The sequence below is a fragment of the Trifolium pratense genome, linkage group LG1 (genome assembly GCF_020283565.1).
Source record: "Trifolium pratense cultivar HEN17-A07 linkage group LG1, ARS_RC_1.1, whole genome shotgun sequence".
In the NCBI taxonomy this organism is placed as follows: domain Eukaryota; kingdom Viridiplantae; phylum Streptophyta; class Magnoliopsida; order Fabales; family Fabaceae; genus Trifolium; species Trifolium pratense.
The window spans coordinates 7331601-7351306 of record NC_060059.1 but is presented as its reverse complement, the minus strand read 5'-3'; the positions used below and the strand labels follow the sequence as shown (position 1 = coordinate 7351306).

The 19706-nt window shown below is 34.0% G+C and overlaps 2 protein-coding genes and 1 pseudogene across 4 annotated transcripts; all 3 read right to left on the bottom strand.

Moving 5' to 3' along the window:
- Positions 1-1972: 1972 nt before the first annotated feature.
- On the bottom strand, positions 1973-7411 carry LOC123903557 (polypyrimidine tract-binding protein homolog 3). 2 transcript variants are annotated; one of them, XM_045953278.1, is made up of 15 exons: positions 7297-7411; positions 6627-6694; positions 6151-6222; positions 5953-6029; positions 5722-5800; positions 5261-5384; positions 4568-4632; positions 4424-4473; positions 4226-4267; positions 4096-4147; positions 3918-3975; positions 3806-3819; positions 3572-3679; positions 3353-3496; positions 1973-2799 (listed from the first exon to the last, which is right to left on the bottom strand). In XM_045953278.1, the coding sequence occupies exons 2-15, from the start codon at positions 6681-6683 to the stop codon at positions 2410-2412; spliced, it is 1332 nt and encodes a 443-aa protein (XP_045809234.1). In that variant the 5' UTR covers positions 6684-6694; positions 7297-7411; the 3' UTR covers positions 1973-2409. The 2 variants fall into 2 exon arrangements, with proteins under 2 accessions (XP_045809234.1, XP_045809235.1); XM_045953279.1 differs by lacking the exon at positions 7297-7411 and adding an exon at positions 7107-7248.
- A 2338-nt stretch (positions 7412-9749) lies between these two features.
- On the bottom strand, positions 9750-13051 carry LOC123903531 (60S ribosomal protein L3-like). Of its 2 annotated transcripts, none has more exons than XM_045953276.1 (6): positions 12963-13051; positions 12729-12823; positions 12076-12186; positions 11269-11573; positions 10369-10778; positions 9750-10242 (listed from the first exon to the last, which is right to left on the bottom strand). In XM_045953276.1, the coding sequence occupies exons 2-6, from the start codon at positions 12811-12813 to the stop codon at positions 9984-9986; spliced, it is 1170 nt and encodes a 389-aa protein (XP_045809232.1). In that variant the 5' UTR covers positions 12814-12823; positions 12963-13051; the 3' UTR covers positions 9750-9983. The 2 variants fall into 2 exon arrangements, with proteins under 2 accessions (XP_045809232.1, XP_045809233.1); XM_045953277.1 differs by having other exon boundaries at positions 12729-12819; positions 12963-13017.
- Positions 13052-14756: 1705 nt separating this feature from the next.
- LOC123903515 lies at positions 14757-19161 on the bottom strand (annotated as a pseudogene).
- Between the last annotated feature and the right edge of the window lie 545 nt (positions 19162-19706).

The following is a 19706-nucleotide window of genomic DNA, read 5'->3' as shown; positions in this document are numbered from 1 at the left end:
TGAATATGAAGTTGATGTAATATAGAAGCAAAGTTTTCTTTTTTGACAAGTTGTACAATGTTACTACAAAGGGGAGGAACAAGACTACAAGAGTTTTGTTACATATAAAACCATGTAGGTACAAGTATGTTTACCTAACAACTTATACTTTTGAGATGGTTGGTTCATGTGCCAATACATTATCCCCTCTTGTATGAGGATACATGTTATATATAAGAATAATTAGTTCATAACTTTTTTTTATAGCATATAAATAACTATGTTAATATACGTTTCCATTAACCCTGATACAAAATAAATTTTGGCCTCTAGTTGTTCACCGCAAGAAGCCTCTGAACTTTGGCAAACAAGAAGCCTAATGTGGACTTCACATTTCAAAGAAAGGCAATCTGTTTCCATCAGATTTATTCTAAATTGTTCCACATAGAATGAAAAGAGTTGAGTATGATGTCCTTCCAAAAAAAGTGATGCTCTCTTCAACGAGTCTAATTTTGGTGGAGTGATGGAATTTTCTTTATAGTATATCATTTAATGATTGTGTACACAAAAAATTGTAGAAGTTGACTAAGAATGAAAATTGGTTCGACGGTGTAAACTTTTTTTAAAGATAATGGACTAATTTGATACGAAAAAATATAAAATCTGCTTGAAAATTAAATTAAGTTATAGGAGTAAATGATCATTATATTGAAAAGAAGCTGTACACTGTAACTAAAAAGTAAGGAAACAAGAATTTGTTATATATAAAAACAAGTCAGATAGGTTTACTTTACCTAACAAATTATGTTTTTTGAGATGGATTCGCATGGTATTAGAAACATTATTGTTGCTCCTATGTTCTAGCTCAATTAGCAATGTTGATATTGTTAGGTTAGACGTCTTCATCCGTTGAATTTAAAACCTCGCGGTGCACGAGTTTCAATGGTATTTCCTATATTTACCAGTTACCACTTCCTCTATGGAAGGAAAAAAAAAACCTTATTGTTAGTTCAAGGTTGAGTAGGCTTGTGTACAATAATCTATTCATTCATAAGTTCTATAAACTCAAAATTGAATTACTATACAAAAACAGATTTCTAAGATAATTATGGCCAGTTTAAACTGATAAATAAGTCAATTCAAACAGATCCCAATTCATAATAGTTTTAGAGTACATAACCATCCAAATATACATTTCATTAACATTTGGCCGCCAGTTATTCATTGTATGCATACTTCAAAGTTAGAAGGAGACAAGAGTTTGTTATTTATAAAATCAATTAGGCTCATTTACCTAACAATTTACTCCCTTCTTCCCAATTTGATTCACACAGTTGACTGTTTCACGCATGCCGATGCATAACTTTGATGATTAATATTTTTAATTGTATAATAGTAAAAATTATAAAAATTTGATATTTTGAAAATATTCATCGAGACGAATCAAACAACATCTTATATGCTAATATTATTTTGGTTTGTTAGTAAAAAAATAAGGTCAAAGCAACATGTGTGAATAGTGCACAACAGTCAACTGTGTCAATCAAATTGGGACGGAGAATGTTTGTTTGAGTAAAAAATAATAATTTATGTTTTTGAGGTCATTGATTTATGTGACGTATTAGACTAAAACCTCTATATCCAGTACAAGATTGAGTGTAACTGTATTATTCACTTCAACCACAGGAAAGACCCTCAATGATCATTAAGTTTGATACAGAGAACCAGTTATACAAATTGTCTTGTAACATACATGACAGTCTAAGCTACTAATAGTACATAACCTACTATTTTTTTAAACAAAGAATTAAGTGTAAATTATTAGGTTGAGCAGCCTTCTGATTGAGGGGATAAAAGAGGTTGAGAAACGGTTTTAAAGGTGATAGAGGAGAAGAAACAATGAAGAAGGAAGTTAGTAGATGAAGAAGAGAAGTTGGAGGAAGAAGAGGATATTATGTAGCTACAAAAGGATGTTGTAGGAAGATAATAGATATACTGCAGAAAGACAAAAATTAGCTTCTTACACAATTGGACTAGAACTTTTTTATGGATAGAGAATACAACATAATGATGGCATATTTGGCCAAAATACAACAATGATTTTTAAAAAAAAGAAGGTAGTGGTTTCTCCTCCTTTCTATTCCTCAAGACTCAACTTTCACCAATCACAAAAATCTACACTCCTACTCTACATTATGTTAGTAACCTAAAGAAATAAATAATAGAGCAATAGAGATGAGAAAGAGAAATGATTAAGGGGGAAAAGAGTCATCATCAACAGTAAAATAGCAAGCAAAGCCACCATTACAAGATAATGAAGATCATCGTCTATCTGCATATAAAAAATCCTTCGAAATTCAGAATCCTTGCCTCTATTGAGCTTAGCAACCGTTACATCGGTTGTCCACAGATTCTTAACATCGTTAAGTCTCATATATTCGTCAACTGAGAATAGGAGATTCGGATTACCGAGCCAGAAAGTGAGGTAGCATGCTTGCACACAAGGGCTTCAGTAGCCTGATCCTCGGTCTCGAACTGAACCAGACCTTGTTTCTTACCATTCATCTCAAAGACTTTGCTATTGACAATGGTTCCATGCTCCTCTAGAAGTGTCACAATCTCCTCCTCAGTGATGTCTTGTGGGAGTGTGGACAAATGGATCATCTTTGTTGGGGAGCAGCAATAACGGTAGTTTTTAGCAGCGTTACGATTGAAACGGTTGAGATTTGAGTTGCTGTAGTCGTGTGTGTCAGCACCTTGGGTTATATTCGGATGCTTGGAGAAGTTGACCTCTAGTCGCTTATCAAACAACATGGCTCCCTACATCTCAAAGTTGAAAATGCTTATCACAACTTAGAAACAGAAAATAGGGTATTCATATATGTGCAATTTCACACCATCATGATGTAAACTTCTAGTCTAGAAAATTTTAAAAAAAATAAATTAAATCAACAAGTGAAAGAGATACAGTAAATACTTCTACTTATATAGATCCTTCAGTTGCAGTCTTGTTCCATACAACATACAAAGGGATCATGAAGAAAAAAATTAATCTCAATATATAAGTAAATGGTTTTCATGGGATAGTTGACCGCACCAGTGAAAGAGAAATGTGATTTTTCTTGTATCAAATCAAACTTTCTTCACTTCGATTTAAAAATAAACAAAACCATCAAAAGCAAACTTGTGATGAATTCTTAATTATGTACCAATATTGTAGACCAAAATCATTGAAATAATATATACAACGATAAATCACTGGGAACAGCTATAACAAATGTAGCAAACAACAATCACTTATCATAAAGAGTAAACTCATCACAAAATTCTAGCATTACAATAAATTATTCAGCAAGGTGGACATGAAACAAACCTTCAGAAAGTGAACTGCCAGTTCAGCTTGGAAACCATCTCCCATCTGGATAAGTGCATGATCTGGTTTATTGCGTAGAAGTTTAATTCTCATAATGTTCCCATAAAGGGAGAACAAGTTGAACAGTTTGTCCTCGTCAATTCTCTGGGATAACAAATTTGAAGTTAAATAGACTGAGATATTGAAAAGAATTTAGAAGAAGACGGAGAAAACACTTACATCAGGATTAAGATTTGAGACAAGAAGTGTACACCTCTCATTTGTCCCAGTAATTCCAGGAGGCAAACCACTCCCAAAGGCAGCTGCAATGGCTGCAGCATTGGGCATCTACAATTCAAACAAACAACAGTGAATAGCTTTTTTTATAAATAAAATAAAATAAAAACTTAATACATTCAACTGTGCCAGAATAATATCAAATTGGTACTGCAACTTTATGCGAAAAATACCCACCTGTGGATATCCAACTGGAAGGTATGTAAAAAAAAAGACAAACATCAGTACAGTGACAAATAGCATAACTTGAAAAACAAAATAAACCAACCAAAGCAGTTAAATTTAGCACCTGCCCTGGCTCCAGAACCCTGAACACCATACATGTTTCCTGCATCACCGTATCCAAGCTGTTTCACAGAAGATGAAAAGGAAAAAGTATACATATGTCCATTAAAATGTACTTCACAAAGATCAATAAGAGGGTTTGATTCAAAAGTAGATAAAAATAAAGAGCCAAACGAACATACTTGTGGAGGTCTGCCTTTCTGTTCTGTTGGGAGATTTGGGTTTGTGTAATCTCTGTGAAAGATAAGGAATAAATCAGCAAAAATAGTGATTAAGTGATAAAAAATGAGAGACAAAAAGAGATTGAATCACCTTGAACGGTCATTATTGTAGTTCACTTGTAACTCATCGAGGCTATAATAAGATTGAGTGTCCATGTTAGAAATCAAAGTAAAGAAGAGAAAGGAAAAGGCAGAAGGTCGAGATGTTACAAATGGACTCAAACACAACCATAAGTTATATAAAACCACAAGCCAACACACCGAAATTATTTACACAAATTAAACCTACTTCGAGAATTGAATGTCCAGCTGGCAGCAACCATCATAAATATTGCGACCCTAGAAATTTCATAAATCTCAATTAGTATTTAGAAACAAAACGAGAACTAACAAGTCCTATAAAGCCCCAAACAGAAAGGAAATGTTAAACAACCTGAAGTGCAGTTCTCGCAGTAATAGCACTCTGTTGTGATTGATACTGGATGAGAGCCTGAAAGCCTACAAATTTGGCAAACACGTGATAAAACAATTAGCAAAACACACAATAACTTTGTCCACAAGAAAAATGTGATGACAATCCTCATATCTAATTACAGAGCAAGGAATGTATATATTTGTTGAAAAAGGAAAAGCATTCAGCTAAACATAAAAAACCAAAGCCATTAGAAATTCATTAAAAGTCAAGAACCTTGTTCTCCTATGTGCCTATTACATGCAAACAACATCAAGTTTTATCCTTCTAGATTGACACCACTATATGTATACTTATTAAATTCAAATGCAGCATTTGTATTTGTATGTAAGGAATATTTGAAGGGGGGAAAAACGTTTGATTACAAACTTATTGTTGTTTAAATTATATGAAAGTTACACAAATAATCAATAATCAAAGAGATACATAGTTATTGTTCAACAGTCAGAAATATCACTTTTTTCTAAGTTTATTAATGGTGTAACAGTGTCCAAAATTTAATGAGCTGTGCATGTGTGTGTGCATGTGAGTGTCTTCAAGCATCAGACAAAATTATTGCATGACAAAATATAATCTCAATCCACTCAGTTATAGTTCAGAAAAGCATAAAACAGAAAGAAAGAAGAGAAAGGGAGAAATCTGAGAGAATCTGACCAGCTGACTTCTGAAATGTCACGATCTTTTCCACAGATCCATGGGGAGAAAAAACTTGAAACAGTACATCCACTGTTATGGGATAGAGCACGTGATGAATTGTAACTAAGAGAATTCGGTTTGGCTGTGCATCCAGAGGGTTCCAAACAGCAGGACAGCATTGAGAAAGAGAAGAGATAGAGAGAAAGGAGAATAAATAGAGAAGTATATGATAAAGAGAAAGGAGATTAAATAGAGAAGTATATGATAAAGAGAAAAGAACAATTATAGATTCATAGAATATCAATTTTAAACACTGAACTCACTTAAACACAACGTCCTAACATAGCAATACAAAGATGTGGGGAATATATCACATCGAAAACAAAAAGTTCAAATTCAATCTGTCTGCTTTTGTAAGCAATCAACAAGATGAAGCATGCAATTTTCAGTTGAGATATGAACAAAAAAAAAAATCAAACCTCGTCTCCTCGTCCTTGAGTTTGATCTACTGTTGTCAGCTCTTGATGAGAGGAAAACTGGACATATACATTCCTCCCCCTAAAATAAAATAAAAAGATAATTACATTGTTCAGGAAATTTTAATATCAATCGGAAAATATAGAGCATTGCAATCTCTTCATATGATGGCAAAGATCAAGATATGAAAACAATAGTCATGGAAATAATAATGTAAAGCAAGCTAATTGTACCTTATGCTAGGCTGAGTAGTTGCATAATACTGTAAAGCACTAACTGCAGAAGGAACATCCTGCATTTGGATAAGTGCCTGCAAATACGGCACACCAATTGTAGTATTGTATAAATAATAAAAAAAAAACGATGAAATGAAGCACCTGTAAATTCTAAGGAAAACAAACAGTTTCATTTAAATGTGTGAAAAAGAAAACCTGATTTTTTGCACGCAACATGACAAGCTTTGTTATGACTCCAAAACCTTGAAATAGCTGAAGTAAATCATTCTGCAATTAACGGGGAAAAAGTTATAAATCTTTCAGGAACTTCTGAAACAAAGAGCTCAAATAACATTTTAATGTAATAATGTGAAAATAGCCTATAATTGTATCTCCAACATAAATCTAATGCAGGCATTAGAGCTAACAAACATGGTCACTAATCACAATCAATATCTAAAATAGAGAAAGTATAATCAATAAGAAGTTTCTAAAACATTAATGTCCTGAGATATGTTTTCCAGGATGACCCTTTTCATTCACTCTCTATCAGTATCAGTGTCAAGTTCCGAAAAAAAGCCTACAGCAATTGAGCCGTGGCATAGTCATAAAAACAACATGTTACCAAAACAAATAGCTACAAACAACAGACATCCAGCAATACAGAAAGAAAGTAAGATCCAGGGGAGTACCTCAGATATTTCGTGCCCCACGTTTCGAACGTGGATGACCTTTGAAGGTTCGGTCATTGTAAATTAGCCTGTAAACAGCAGTTAAAAGATTAACAGTAGTTTAAACTAACCTGATATAATAACAATTACACTAAATTATTTCAACTCTTTCTTTTTTGTTCAATTTATGGATACCATTATTATCAAAGTGACACAATTATCAATTTTGAATCCATTTGAAAGTATGCAACTGAACTGTAGTAAAAACAAACATTTGGCATGCTTGAAAATCTCACACTAAAAGTAAATAAACCCAACAAAAAAAACTTTAAAAAATCACTCTTTCTGATTTTTTTTCAAAACAGAATTGAACTAAATCAAGATCCCAATTAAATCACAATGCCAATAGATAAATCTTGGAGGATCAGAAACGAAGTATAATTTAAAGAAAAATGGATTTTTGATCCCAAAGTGAATAAAATTGAGATGAAACTGACATACCCAATTGAAGAGCGAATCTAGAGAATATGCAAATGAAAGAGCAGTAAAAATTAAAAATAGGGTATGTACAAATTTCAGCTCAGAGACCCAAATTGGGTGTAAATCGTAAAATCTAAACAGACAAAGTACCGAACACAATCGTTTGTTCAAAAGTCAAAAAGAAAAGCAGAGAGAGAGAAAGAGAACTTGCCTGAGAGAGAAAGAAAGAAAGAAAGAATCTCACAGAAAGAGAGAGAGAGAGAGAGAGAGAGAGAGAGAGAGAGAGAGAGAGAGAGAGCTTAACCCTATGTATGTTACTTTTGTTTTTGTTAATATGAACATGAATGAATGAATGAATGGGATAGAGATTTTCAAAGTAACTGTTGTTAACCGTCCGATTATAAAATAACCGATATTGAAAGTGTGTGAATTTGGTCAAACTATATTCGATATATTAGAGGTGCTAACTTTTATTTTTTTTACAGTTGAGATTGTCTACTGCGTGAAACAATTATGATGGATAATTTCAATATGAATGAATGGGACGATTGGATTGTGACATGGATTCTATACGATCATAAATCAGTTACCGCATACAGTCAGCAATTTTGTAATTGTACGATTAAAATTGAACGCTCTTGATTTGATCATGAAAATTTTATATTAAAAAATAAGAACTTTCTTCAAATAGGAATTGTCCAATTTTAATCGAACAGTCCTGATAACCGATTGCAGCAAACCAACGACTGCACTTAATCGAAATCGATTGGATTTGGACTTGCATTGGGTGCAATCGACATCAATGATTGTATGCATTCAGTGCAATCAAGATCATTTGATCAAGATCGGATAGTTTAAATTTAAGATTACAATCTAATATATTTTAAAAAGTTAAAGCTGCATGTTTAAAAAAAAGTTAAAGTTGCATTTAATTTTAAGAAAATGTTAAACAATGCTGTGTAAAATCAGACGACTATCAGGCATTGGCGGCACCTTAAATGCAGCAAAACTAACCGCTTCTAATTCGTTTCCATTGGATTGAGGTAGATAACCTTTGATTGAATTTAAGGCTCAAAGTTTCAATGTTGGTCCCTACTTTTGGAACCATCACTTCACCATCCTACTAACAATCCACTTATACTTATCCATCTATTTTTATGTCTTATTATTTTGGAGATTTATTGGCCAACACTATGCACAAACTAAGGCAACGAATTAAAGTTCAAATTGCAGTTGAGAGGTGTTTATATTTAGTTTTTGATTGTATTTCAAAAATAATCACTTCTTGTAATCCATTATTTACTAATATTTCATATATTTGGTCTATGTGTAATTTCGTTCATATATTTCATTCTTAAAAAGTGTGGTTAGCTAGTGAACATATTTTATATACAGCAGGTTTAGGTGCATGTACAAACTCCTCATCATATAATAAGCACTATAAATAAAGACTACGGGTGCGTTCGATTCGCTAAAAATAACATTTTGTCCACCAAACATCGTACAAAGACAAAATTTGTTCAACACCTTAAACTTTGTCTTGTGTTGTGCTGTCTTGTATTGTTTCACTTATATTTTGCAGATCAAACGGACCCTACTACTAAACAATTTATGTTTTGAATAATCCCACCTTAATCTGATAATTTTCCAACAGTTTTTTTTTAACATATTATCCAACCTTTTTTTCAAACTATCATTACATATTCTTCAATTTTAGCTTGTAATGATTCCTTCTTGTTAATCCATTAAATTGAGAAACTATGCACCTTTCTTAGTAAAACCACTTCTACCAATGAGTTCACTCTTGGTAACTTGCAACCCAAATTAGATGAAGTTTTCGGCAACTTTAAAGTTTAAAATGTGAAACTACTTTAACAAATTAGATGAAGTTTTCAAGACTCATATCTAGCTAAGATTTATGGCAGAATTAACGAATACAATGAGATTCGAATACAATGAAATTCTCACTGATTTATCTACAAACCTTATGAAGTTCGAGTTAGGGTCTGTTTAGTATGATGAATTTGGTTTCCGTAATTTTCCTTTCTCTAACTTTCTTTTCACTCAACCAAATGGACCCTCTTAGTGAATGATAAAAAAGGGTGAATAGTAAGAAGTGGGTGCAAACTTCATGAATGTTAGGTTTGACTCTAACTCTAGATCATTTATACCTTAAATTCCATGCGACATTTAGCCAAGATAAGCTCTTCTTCTTATGATGTTTCTTTTTTACCAATGAATCGGATATTCTGTTTTGCATCATTTCTGCTACACTAATGCTTATGCAGAATTGCTAATGTGTGTTCCATGTTAGTGATTTTTGTTATTCCTTTGAGATTAAATAAAGAAACCAATACTAATAATATATATGACCTATATTTTTTTGATAAAATTTTAAAACTTGGGAATTACATACTCCGTATAAGTTTACAGAAGAAGCAAGGCAAAAATGTAAATGATGCAACAATAGACTATTGTCAAGTACAAAACCAAAAATCGATGTGCTATGGCCAAGAGATTAAGTTGAAAGTTACTGTTTGAGTAATATTTACGGGGCGTGAGGTGATACATGCATGTGTGAATCAGTGAATGCATCATGAAAATCTAGGAATTTATAATTTCGACCAAATAAAAACGTGATGCAAAACAAACACACACTATATGTAAGTATAAATAAATGAAAATTTAAGAAAAATAAATAAAACACCAAAATTGGAAGTATCATGGATACAACTAAATCCCAATTGAAACCAAAGTACGGCAGAAATAAATATGAAAACTCAAGTAACCAAGGTACTGAGTAATCAAAAAGTCAGATGGAAGACACTACAAAGTTCAAAAGGGATGGTAACAAAACATGAAAAATAAGTTCCCAACATTTCAAAACAACTAACATAATTAAGCTTTGAGGCGTCCATAGTACTTTTGCTTCTCTTGTGTTGTCTGGAAACGACCATGGCCAAACTTGGAAGAGGTATCAATAAACTTGGGTACGATAACTTCCAATGCAAGACGGGAAGTCTGCTTGAGAAGGGACTGACGCAATGTCACAACCCTCTTCTTGGGACCAACAACACCTCCCTTGATCATCAGATAATCCTCCTTCACAACACCATAGTGAGGGAAACCACCCATTGGGGTGATGTCTTTCTCAGTCCTGGAAACAACACAAAAAGTCGTATTAGTTTGTGACCATCTTGATGCAATTATACAACCAAAAACATTCACATTGTACTGTATTTTAAGGCAGGTAACCAAAATATAATCAGAGCATGCTACTCACCTATCGAACTCAGTCTGGGCATCATGGGTCTCTTCTCCAGTTTTGCCGAGCTTGTAAATTTTCTTGTTCAGCTCAGTTCTGTGATGGTAACCGTTCTGACCAGCCCTAGCAACAGTGAATGAAACTCTAGCAGGATGCCATGCACCAATACAAGCAACCTTCCTCAAACCCCTGTGAGTCTTACGGGGAAGACGAGTAACACCCCAACGAGTAACAACACCTTCATAACCCTTACCTTTTGTCACTCCAATGATGTCAATCATTTCATCCTTCTGGAAGACAGCATCAATAGGAACCTGTTTCTCAAAGAAATTGTATGCAAAGTCCACCTTCTGGGCAATTGTACCGCCATTAACCTGAATTTCCATGATATGGGCCTTCTTCTGCTTCAAACCCTTCATTTTCCTGATCTGTGATAAAGGTAAACAAATTTATAGATTAGAAAATTGAAATATATCTGTAAAATGAAATCACTTAATACATACAAGCCATTTTGAATTCAACTAAAGAAATAATATTGCTTTATAAAAAAGAAAAATTTGAAAATTGTAAAAAAATGCAAAACTTGGTCAAAAATTAACAGCATAGATGGCAACTAACAACAATTTCTTGTGCCCGCTGCATATTTTTATCAAATGTTATTGAACATACGGTAAAATAAAAATAAAAAAAAAAAAGGAGTCAGAAATCTCGTGTGGATGTGCCGCTCATAGCACTGAACAGTGCTGCGTTTGCACAGATATTTCATCATACTCATCTCACAAAAGAAAACAGAAGCCATGACAAAAGGGCCACTATGTTGAAATATAGTTCAACTTCAAAAACATAGAGCAAACCCTTACTACATCTTGATAAGGAAAAACAAAAGCGTGACAAGTAGGCAGAGCATTTGGCAAGTACCTGAGTGTGAGCCAAGACACGGATAACAGTTGAATACTTCTTCAGTTTATCAAGCTGTGTCTGAATGTTTTTCTTTCCTTCATCACTTTCATACTGCTTGGAGTACTTGCTGAAAGCCTTCTTCTTGGACTTGCACCAGTTCTTATAGAACCTACGCTTAATTTCCTCACTCAAATGCTGAGTCCATACAGTGTTCAAGGTACGAAGACCACGGGGAGTTTTAACATAACCCACAACACCGACAACAACCATAGGAGGGGTCTCAATAATTGTGACAGGCTCACAAGTCTCCTTCTTGTGAAGCTCTGAGGTAAAAAATATTTAATGTTATATTTAATGGAAACTCATAGGAATACATAATCATGTGTCAATAAACAAGAGCTCAAAAGATTTCATGTTATGGTAAGACACTGAAAGAGAGCATCGTAAAATTTTGCACAACAACTTGCTTGAAAAATTCATTTCAAAAATATCAACTAAAATCGGAATTGTGGTGGCAATAATACAAAGAAAATGAAGAATGCTACAAAATAATGTATTTTGAATCATGAAATATCAAGAATAACAATCACCTCTGATAATTTAAGGTAAAATAAATATCACAAAATAATAATCATGATTATCAATAGTTGATTTCATAACAGTTTAGAAAACATTTTTATGAAATTTTTTGGAAAAAACACACTATGGAAAGAAAAATATTTCAATTGGTGAGTTAATAAAGAGTTGACAAACTAACATGCAAAAAATAGGCATCAAAATCGCTTAACAAGTAATTAAATTAAGTTTGATGAGATTGCTACTCACTAGATCCTGGTTTCTCGACTTCTCTGACAACATGGGTCATACCAGCCTTGTAACCCAAGAAAGCAGTAAGCTTGGGTGGCTTGGTTGGGTCATCCTTAGGGAAAGCCTTCACTGCATCAGTAAAAATTATACAATACCATAGTTATATTTCAAATAGCATCAACTACACAAAAAAGCAAAACCACATAATCATAAACAGACAAAAAAAAGACTTATATTTCAAATCTGGTTATACACACCAATTCAAACGACTAAATGATATATACAGACAAACAAGAATCAACAGAACTAAAAGGTTTAGGGTTCATAATTAAAATAATAATAATCATAATGGAGTTATTTTGTACAACAATCAACAGCATTAAAAAGGCTTAAGGTTTAAAATTTAAACACAATTATAATCATCTAATCAATTTATATTTGAGCTAGCATCAATTAAACAAAACCAAAAACTACACATCAAAAGCATTCAAGGTTTATGGTTTATAATCATAATCAGAAATATAATGAACAAATTTTATCATTAGATCGAATCAGCAAAACCATTTTAAACAACAAAAACACGATCATTTTTGCTGAACAAAGTTTTAAACGAGTTAATTGAATAACATATGCAACAAAACAATTAAGTAAGAAATGAAGAAAAAATATACCTTTTCCTCTGTGACGAGCAGCACGCTTCCTTGGGAGGAATCCCAATGAACCATGTCTTGGATGCTCGAACTTCCTGTGAGACATCTTTTTCTTCCTTCCGAAACAAAAATCAAAAGCAAAATTAGTGATTATGGCTTAAAATGAAAACGTGAAAATTGAATATGCAATTGATAAAATTGAAAACAAAAAGCTTAGTTTGGAGAAAAATGGAATTGATGGATTGGAAAACCTACCTGAGGCTGCTGTTGCCGCTGCGCAAGTGAAGTGAACTAAAACCCTAATTACAGACTCGTGTTTTATAGAAGAGGGCAATCAGGGCTTTTGCTCTTTTATGGGCTTTTAATTTTAGTTTGGGTTGTACCCAATAGGCCCGTTTCTTAAAACTACACATGTCAAAAAAAAACTTCTAAATTTAATTATAGTTTACACTTATTTATAGTTTCAATATTAGAATTTTATTATTTTTATCGGTATTTTGTTGCTACTATTTTCTCATTAATTGAGTGTATTTTGCTCCGTTGTTATTAGGAAATCTAATTTTATTTTTTTTCAAACACATAAGTAGGAATGTTATTTGTGGGAGTATCATTTCTGGTAAGCTTACTTGATCAGAAGAAAGTGCTTGACGTCAAGTGCGTAACATTAAAGTAGTTATAATCGAAGTTGGGGGTATCTGTAAACACTATGACGCTTATGTCAGTAAGATGCGTGAAGTGAGAAGTAAAAGTTGTAGGATTACATACCGAAATCCTTTTGGTGAATGAGTATATATAGGCCGAACAAGGAGCCTCGACCATTGATGGAGAGGAGATGGTTACAATATCCTCGTCGGTGGTGGTAAAGAATCATGACCACTAAAGCTAATAATGAGGATGTGAATGTTACAAACGTAAGTAGTTCTATCTACCGGAGTCTGATGCGAGAGATGAATCCCTGAACTAGGTTGGTTTGTTCTCTTGATATTTGGCAGGGCAGAGTGGCGAGTGTGGACCTTGGCATACACACAAGTTGGTTGATCTGGTTCAAAGATCTAATATGTAAGGATTTGTTTGCGAATTTGGAAGGAATGAGAGGGAAAGACTTTGGAGGGAGTGAAGTAGAAGAAAAAATAGAAAGACAAAAAAATCACATAATTTGTAAGGTTTTGTTTGCGAAATTGCAAGAGATTGTTTTATAGATAACAATAATTAAATACTCGAATTGATATATTTTTTATTTGATTAATGCTTATTATTACGAAACGAAACACACGAATTGATCTAGACCATGTATTAATACCAAGCCACCACATGATTTCCGCTATTGAAAGAGACAATATATTTTGATTCATCTAAAGCATGACACACATTGATTCTTGCTTTTCTTGGACAATTTTTATTGTATCATTTAGCAGTACTCTTTTTATTTTCAGAATATTATAACCATATAAATTGAATTTGAATAATTCATATAAACCCTAAAAAAACCTCCAATACAATTTGAGTTTCACCAAATCATAAAAAAATTGTATTAATATGAACTAAAATGAATCTTTAATAGTCCTCGATCTCATCTCAAACTCCTCTATTCCTTCTACTTTTTTTTTTTTTCATTTCAAAACCCTTGTATTCCCTTCCCTCCAAAGCACACATAAAGCACAAGGGTCACCAAAGAAATGACCTTCACTGGCTTGCTAACTAATTACCCATATTTTCTTCAATTAAAAGTGTTTCTCCCTTCAAATTTTCTTATGAGGGTTTGACTACTAAATCAATGAAAGTATGAGACATATAATAGAATTGTAAATTTGTTAAGTGGACAATATTGCCCCATAGAATATCCATGTTAGGAACTCTCTTGATATATCTTTATTTTTGTGAAAACTCTTGATACTACTCTTGTTGGCATGTTTGAGATAAGTAGCTTTAAATTTTGCCACAATAGATATACTGAAATTTTATGCTTATTTACATGCATGGATGCTCAAAAACACAAGTCACAACTTATCTTAATCATAGAAAGATTGATTTACATGACTTTGGCTAAATTTGGAATCATTTACAACATTGTGTGGGTCACAATCCACAAGCTACTATATATGAATTCTCCATACCTCATTGACCATCACAATTTACAACTTGATCTTGAATCCATTTTTTCCCATTCTTTATCTCCTTTGTATCTACATACACACTAGCTACAATTTCCCTTTTTGCAACAATAGCAAAAATAATTATGCATATGGCAGATTTTTCTGCATAATATATCTAATAATTAATCTAAGACTTACATTTCTTAATCACAATTCAATCCACAAAGTTCCAACACAATGTCATTTTTCGACAAAAACGGATTGATCCTAACCCATAGAAGCGAAAAGATTGAAGCCAGAAGAATAGTCCAAACCAAAATGATGGTAGGAACACCTTCTTGTTTTCCCATAACACCCTTAAGAAATGGATAAAGATGTAAAATAATCCATAGAGCAAAAAATAACTTGCCAAACAAGGGACCCCATGAATCATAACCATTGTTTATTGCATCTGAAACACCAACAATAACTCCAATTATGTTTAGGATAAGCAAGGTTAAAGGAGGGATTAACAATGATGTCCGCTTGAAGATGTAGAGGTCTGCAAAATCTCCATCATCGGTGGCTTTTGATGTGACAGTGAAGTTTGTGTTTACTCCTGCTAGAACCTCAAGTAAGCCTTGAAATAGAGCAAAGAGATGTGAGGAGGTGCCGCCGATGACCCAAAATTGTTCATTCCTCCACCAGTCATGTATGTCAACACCTCCCCATTGCATTTCTAGGATGCCGGTGGCAGCTATAGAGATGAAAAGTGCAATGAAAATTATACTAGCCATAGTTGCTAATCTGTTAAGAAGATGAAACAAAAGAAGCATTAGCTTAAAGCTAACAAATGCATCACAAGTCACAATAATAAGACAATACCTTGACTTATTTAAACTTATCTACCGGCATACACATTTGTCAAACTGTTCGGGAGAGTTTATAGAGACAACTTATGATACATTCATAAGTTGTTTTCAAGTTTCAACTTATGAACGTGTCATACGTTGTTTCTAGAAGCTCCCTCAAACGGTCTCACAAGTACTCATGTTAGTAGATAAGCTCAAATAAGCCGATCCAAACAAATAGCTTATATGAACACAGTGTGACTTCATTTTATCTTTTGTTACATAAATAGCTTATAAATAAGAAACATAAGCGCTTAATTAGTTTGTTTATTAAATAGGACCTATATGTTTATGGATTCATAGAATAAAAATTCAATGCAATGTATTTGATATTTGATCCTACCTCGGGCACTAGGAACTTCTCCCAGTAAGAAGACACACAGCAGGCAAGGTGCAATAGGCAATTAAAGGAACTGATGTCAGAGGGTAAACTATCGAGTTTATGTAAGAAATACGTTCCAACCATTTCAAGCCACAACCATATCCATACCAAATAGGACAATGCCTACTCAACATGATCTCAACAGATCCAAGCGCCCACCGAAGAACTTGATGCAAACGATCAGAGAGGTTGATAGGAGCCGAACCTTTAAATGCAGGCCTTTTAGGCATGCAGTATACCGATCGCCAACCATGACTGTGCATCTTGAAACATGTTAAAATATCTTCCGTAACAGAACCATATATCCATCCAACTTGAAAGATCATTCAAATTTAGCGCAATTATATAAACTACAGATTAAAGAAGCGATGATATGTTTCATACATACCTCTTTCCCCCACTCTGTCTTGTCTTCGTAACCACAGCTGATGACATGGATGACTTCTTTCAAAAGTGATGCAGAAGTTTCTGCTTTTAGAATGCCTCCATCTTCCATAAGCACTGAAGCTATGAAAACATATGATTGTCCAAATGTTTTCTCAAGTTTTAGTTGTGACAACAGTGATGACTTCTCATTGTCAATTCATGTGGTGATGATTTCAAGAACACAAATAACTCTCATTAGCATGAAAACAAAACTAAATCATTATAATAGTAGCACAAAATGTAATATATTTTCATGTACCTTCAATTCCCTCTTCTATAGTTTCTAGTGCACATATTTGTTTTGTGGCGTCTTATTTATTATCTTCTTTCTTGGACCAGAATTCACTTTCCTATTCTTCTTTCTTGATCCACAACACATGAAACACCATTTTGGCCAACAGTTACAAGTCTTTCTCGGTGATTTCTTCGTAGCTGGGGCATCATAACCATAGAGGGCTAGCCGACACACCCGGTTCCAACATAAATTGGTCCTTGGATGCCATCTAAACCTTTCATGTTGATCTAAATAAGATACAATGAAATTCATATTAGCTTTTCACTCTAAAACACAAAAGTGCATGTTGTACAAATTAACAATAAATTATTACTCACATAAACAAATACAACATTGCGATTTGAGTATCTATCATAACGATCAATTCCATCAAATCTTTGAGGAAATTGCACGTAGCATATTTTTTTCCCGATGTAGGATCCATCATGAAACACATGGCTTCACGAAGTGCCTTACTGTTGTTTATGTAATGGTCACAATCCACATTTAGCATGTAGGGAGCATTTGATATGATTGCCGAGACTCGCACCTTGATTAAGAAAAATCCAACACAAACTTTTTAGGAAAATGAAAAGACATTAAGAATCCGAAAATCTTATTTGCGAGAGAGGAGAGACTCTACTAAGGCATTCATAGCACCGGTTTTTTTGTGGTGTTCAAATCCAGGTCTTTTCTCACGCGACACATAAACAAGACGAGGTAACTCATTCCCTTCAATATCACGAACACCATTTTGTCCAAGGAAAACCTGCATAGTTTAAAAGTGATCAACTACCTTAATATACGTAATTTGATCAATTTTTGCCTATAATTCATTCTGGACGGGGTACAATTTAATACTACCCACCTGAATCATTCCTGGATGATCCCTAACATTGTTTCCAGGCCATGGAGTCCCATCTTGCATTGTCCAGCCATCCTCAGGAACCTTTTGTGCCATTGCAACCAATGCATTAATCCTCACTTTAAACTCTTCATAGTCCCTCTGTGCCAACAAGATTGAAATCACAAGATGCAATGAATTCATCATTTGTTTTTTGAGACTACATATATAAAGCAAAGCAAAACCATAATAAGAACAAGCTCAAGCTCAAACCTTAATAGCACGACGCTCCTTGATGAATGTCGCATCCACTTTGTCTTTCAGATAGTTAACCTTCTGAGCAAAATACCATTCAGGAGCACGCGGTTCAATGCTGAACTTCTTGCAGAAAGGAACCCATTTTCTTGCAAATTCTGAAGTTCTGAAAGTGCTTCAAATGTTAGCATAGCCGCACCATCATCTGAGACATAGCATGCCACTTTTTCCACCGGATAATCTACGGCTAAGATGGACAAAACTGTGTTTGCAGTAATAAGAGGAGGCTCTTTCATAGGATCCACGGTACTAACAAATACGTCAACATCAGCTAATTCACATGTCTTTCCTTCTTTCTCGTACCTCAGCGATAAACGATCAAGGTATGTTTCTCGCTCAATTGCAGACCATTTTGGAAACTGATCCAAAATCCATGACACAGCAAACCAAATTTCACATATTACAGATGTCAGCCACAATGCATATGCATCGTTGACCGGATGGAGAATTCTGTAATGAAAAAAGAGGCCAAGAACAACGATTCAGAGTACTATTATGATTCGATATGGATTTATCTTACTTGGACTAATTGGTAACTTCCTCCACAAAGGTTGTCTTCCTTCATCCATTTTGTTAACACAAGTTTATATCAGAAGTGGATTTTGGATCAAATTTTATATTTACAAATGATAAGAATTAAATGATAGCACCTACTTTGGCAAATCAGGGTCATCAATCTCATCATGATTTTCATCAACACTGCCATTGCCTTTATGCTTAACCACCTCTAATTTTTCATTCCGTTTTTTCTTCCATTCTTCCATTTTCTTCTTCCATGCTACACTTCCATATCCATAAACAGCCAAATCCTTATTAGGATCCATAGGTCTAGGAAAAGGAATAGGATGAACACGTTTCCCATGGGGCTTGAACGGAGGGATAATAAGAGCACGTTTATCAGAAGAAATCCCAAGATCCTTAATTAACAAAATTCATAATTAGACAAATAAAACCTAGAAATTGGTTGCTTTGTTAGCCAAATCTATTTCTTCAGCATATATATAACAAGGATATCGAAGTAAAGAAAAAGTTGCTCGAAGGCTTACCCTTTATGCGTTTGTATTTGGTTTTGCAGTGAGGACAAGCTTGGTTCCCCTCTCTTCTTTCATACTCATAGCAAGGTCTGCACACAGGGAATGCACATTCATTGCAAGCAACAAATGCTTCACCGTCCACTGTGACCTCTATCACATCACCACAGATCTGACAAATTTGTTCACTCAATTCTGTAACAGCATTCACCTACAAATCATATGAACAATGAATGCTACATGTTCTATTTTCATTGTACAATTCTATTTTCATTGTACAATACTAAGGTAAAGATAAAGATGGAATTAGACTCACTCTTGCAGTGTCATCAGCATTGATAAGAACAAACTCATTCCTGTTATGTGAACCTGCAACTAGTCTTCCATTAGTGTCCATTGAAACAAGCACACAACACAGTCACGTGAATCTTTAAAACCCTCTTCATAAACCACCCTGCTCTGATTCTGTCATCTCATATAAACCACAAAGATCACAGCTTTGCATTGAACACACACGCTCACTTAGAGCCTCAAACACACATCATGGGAAAAACCCACCTCACATAACTACACATTGCATTGCACTAAGAAAAAAAAAACAAGGTAGTAGTTAACATTGACTTGTGAAGAAAAAAAGGAGAAAAAGAGAGAGAATCCAGTGTTCATAAATTCAACGTGTAACTATAAATAGTGTGTGTGACACATACGGTGTTTGTGTCCGTGTCTGATAAATGCATGCAATTG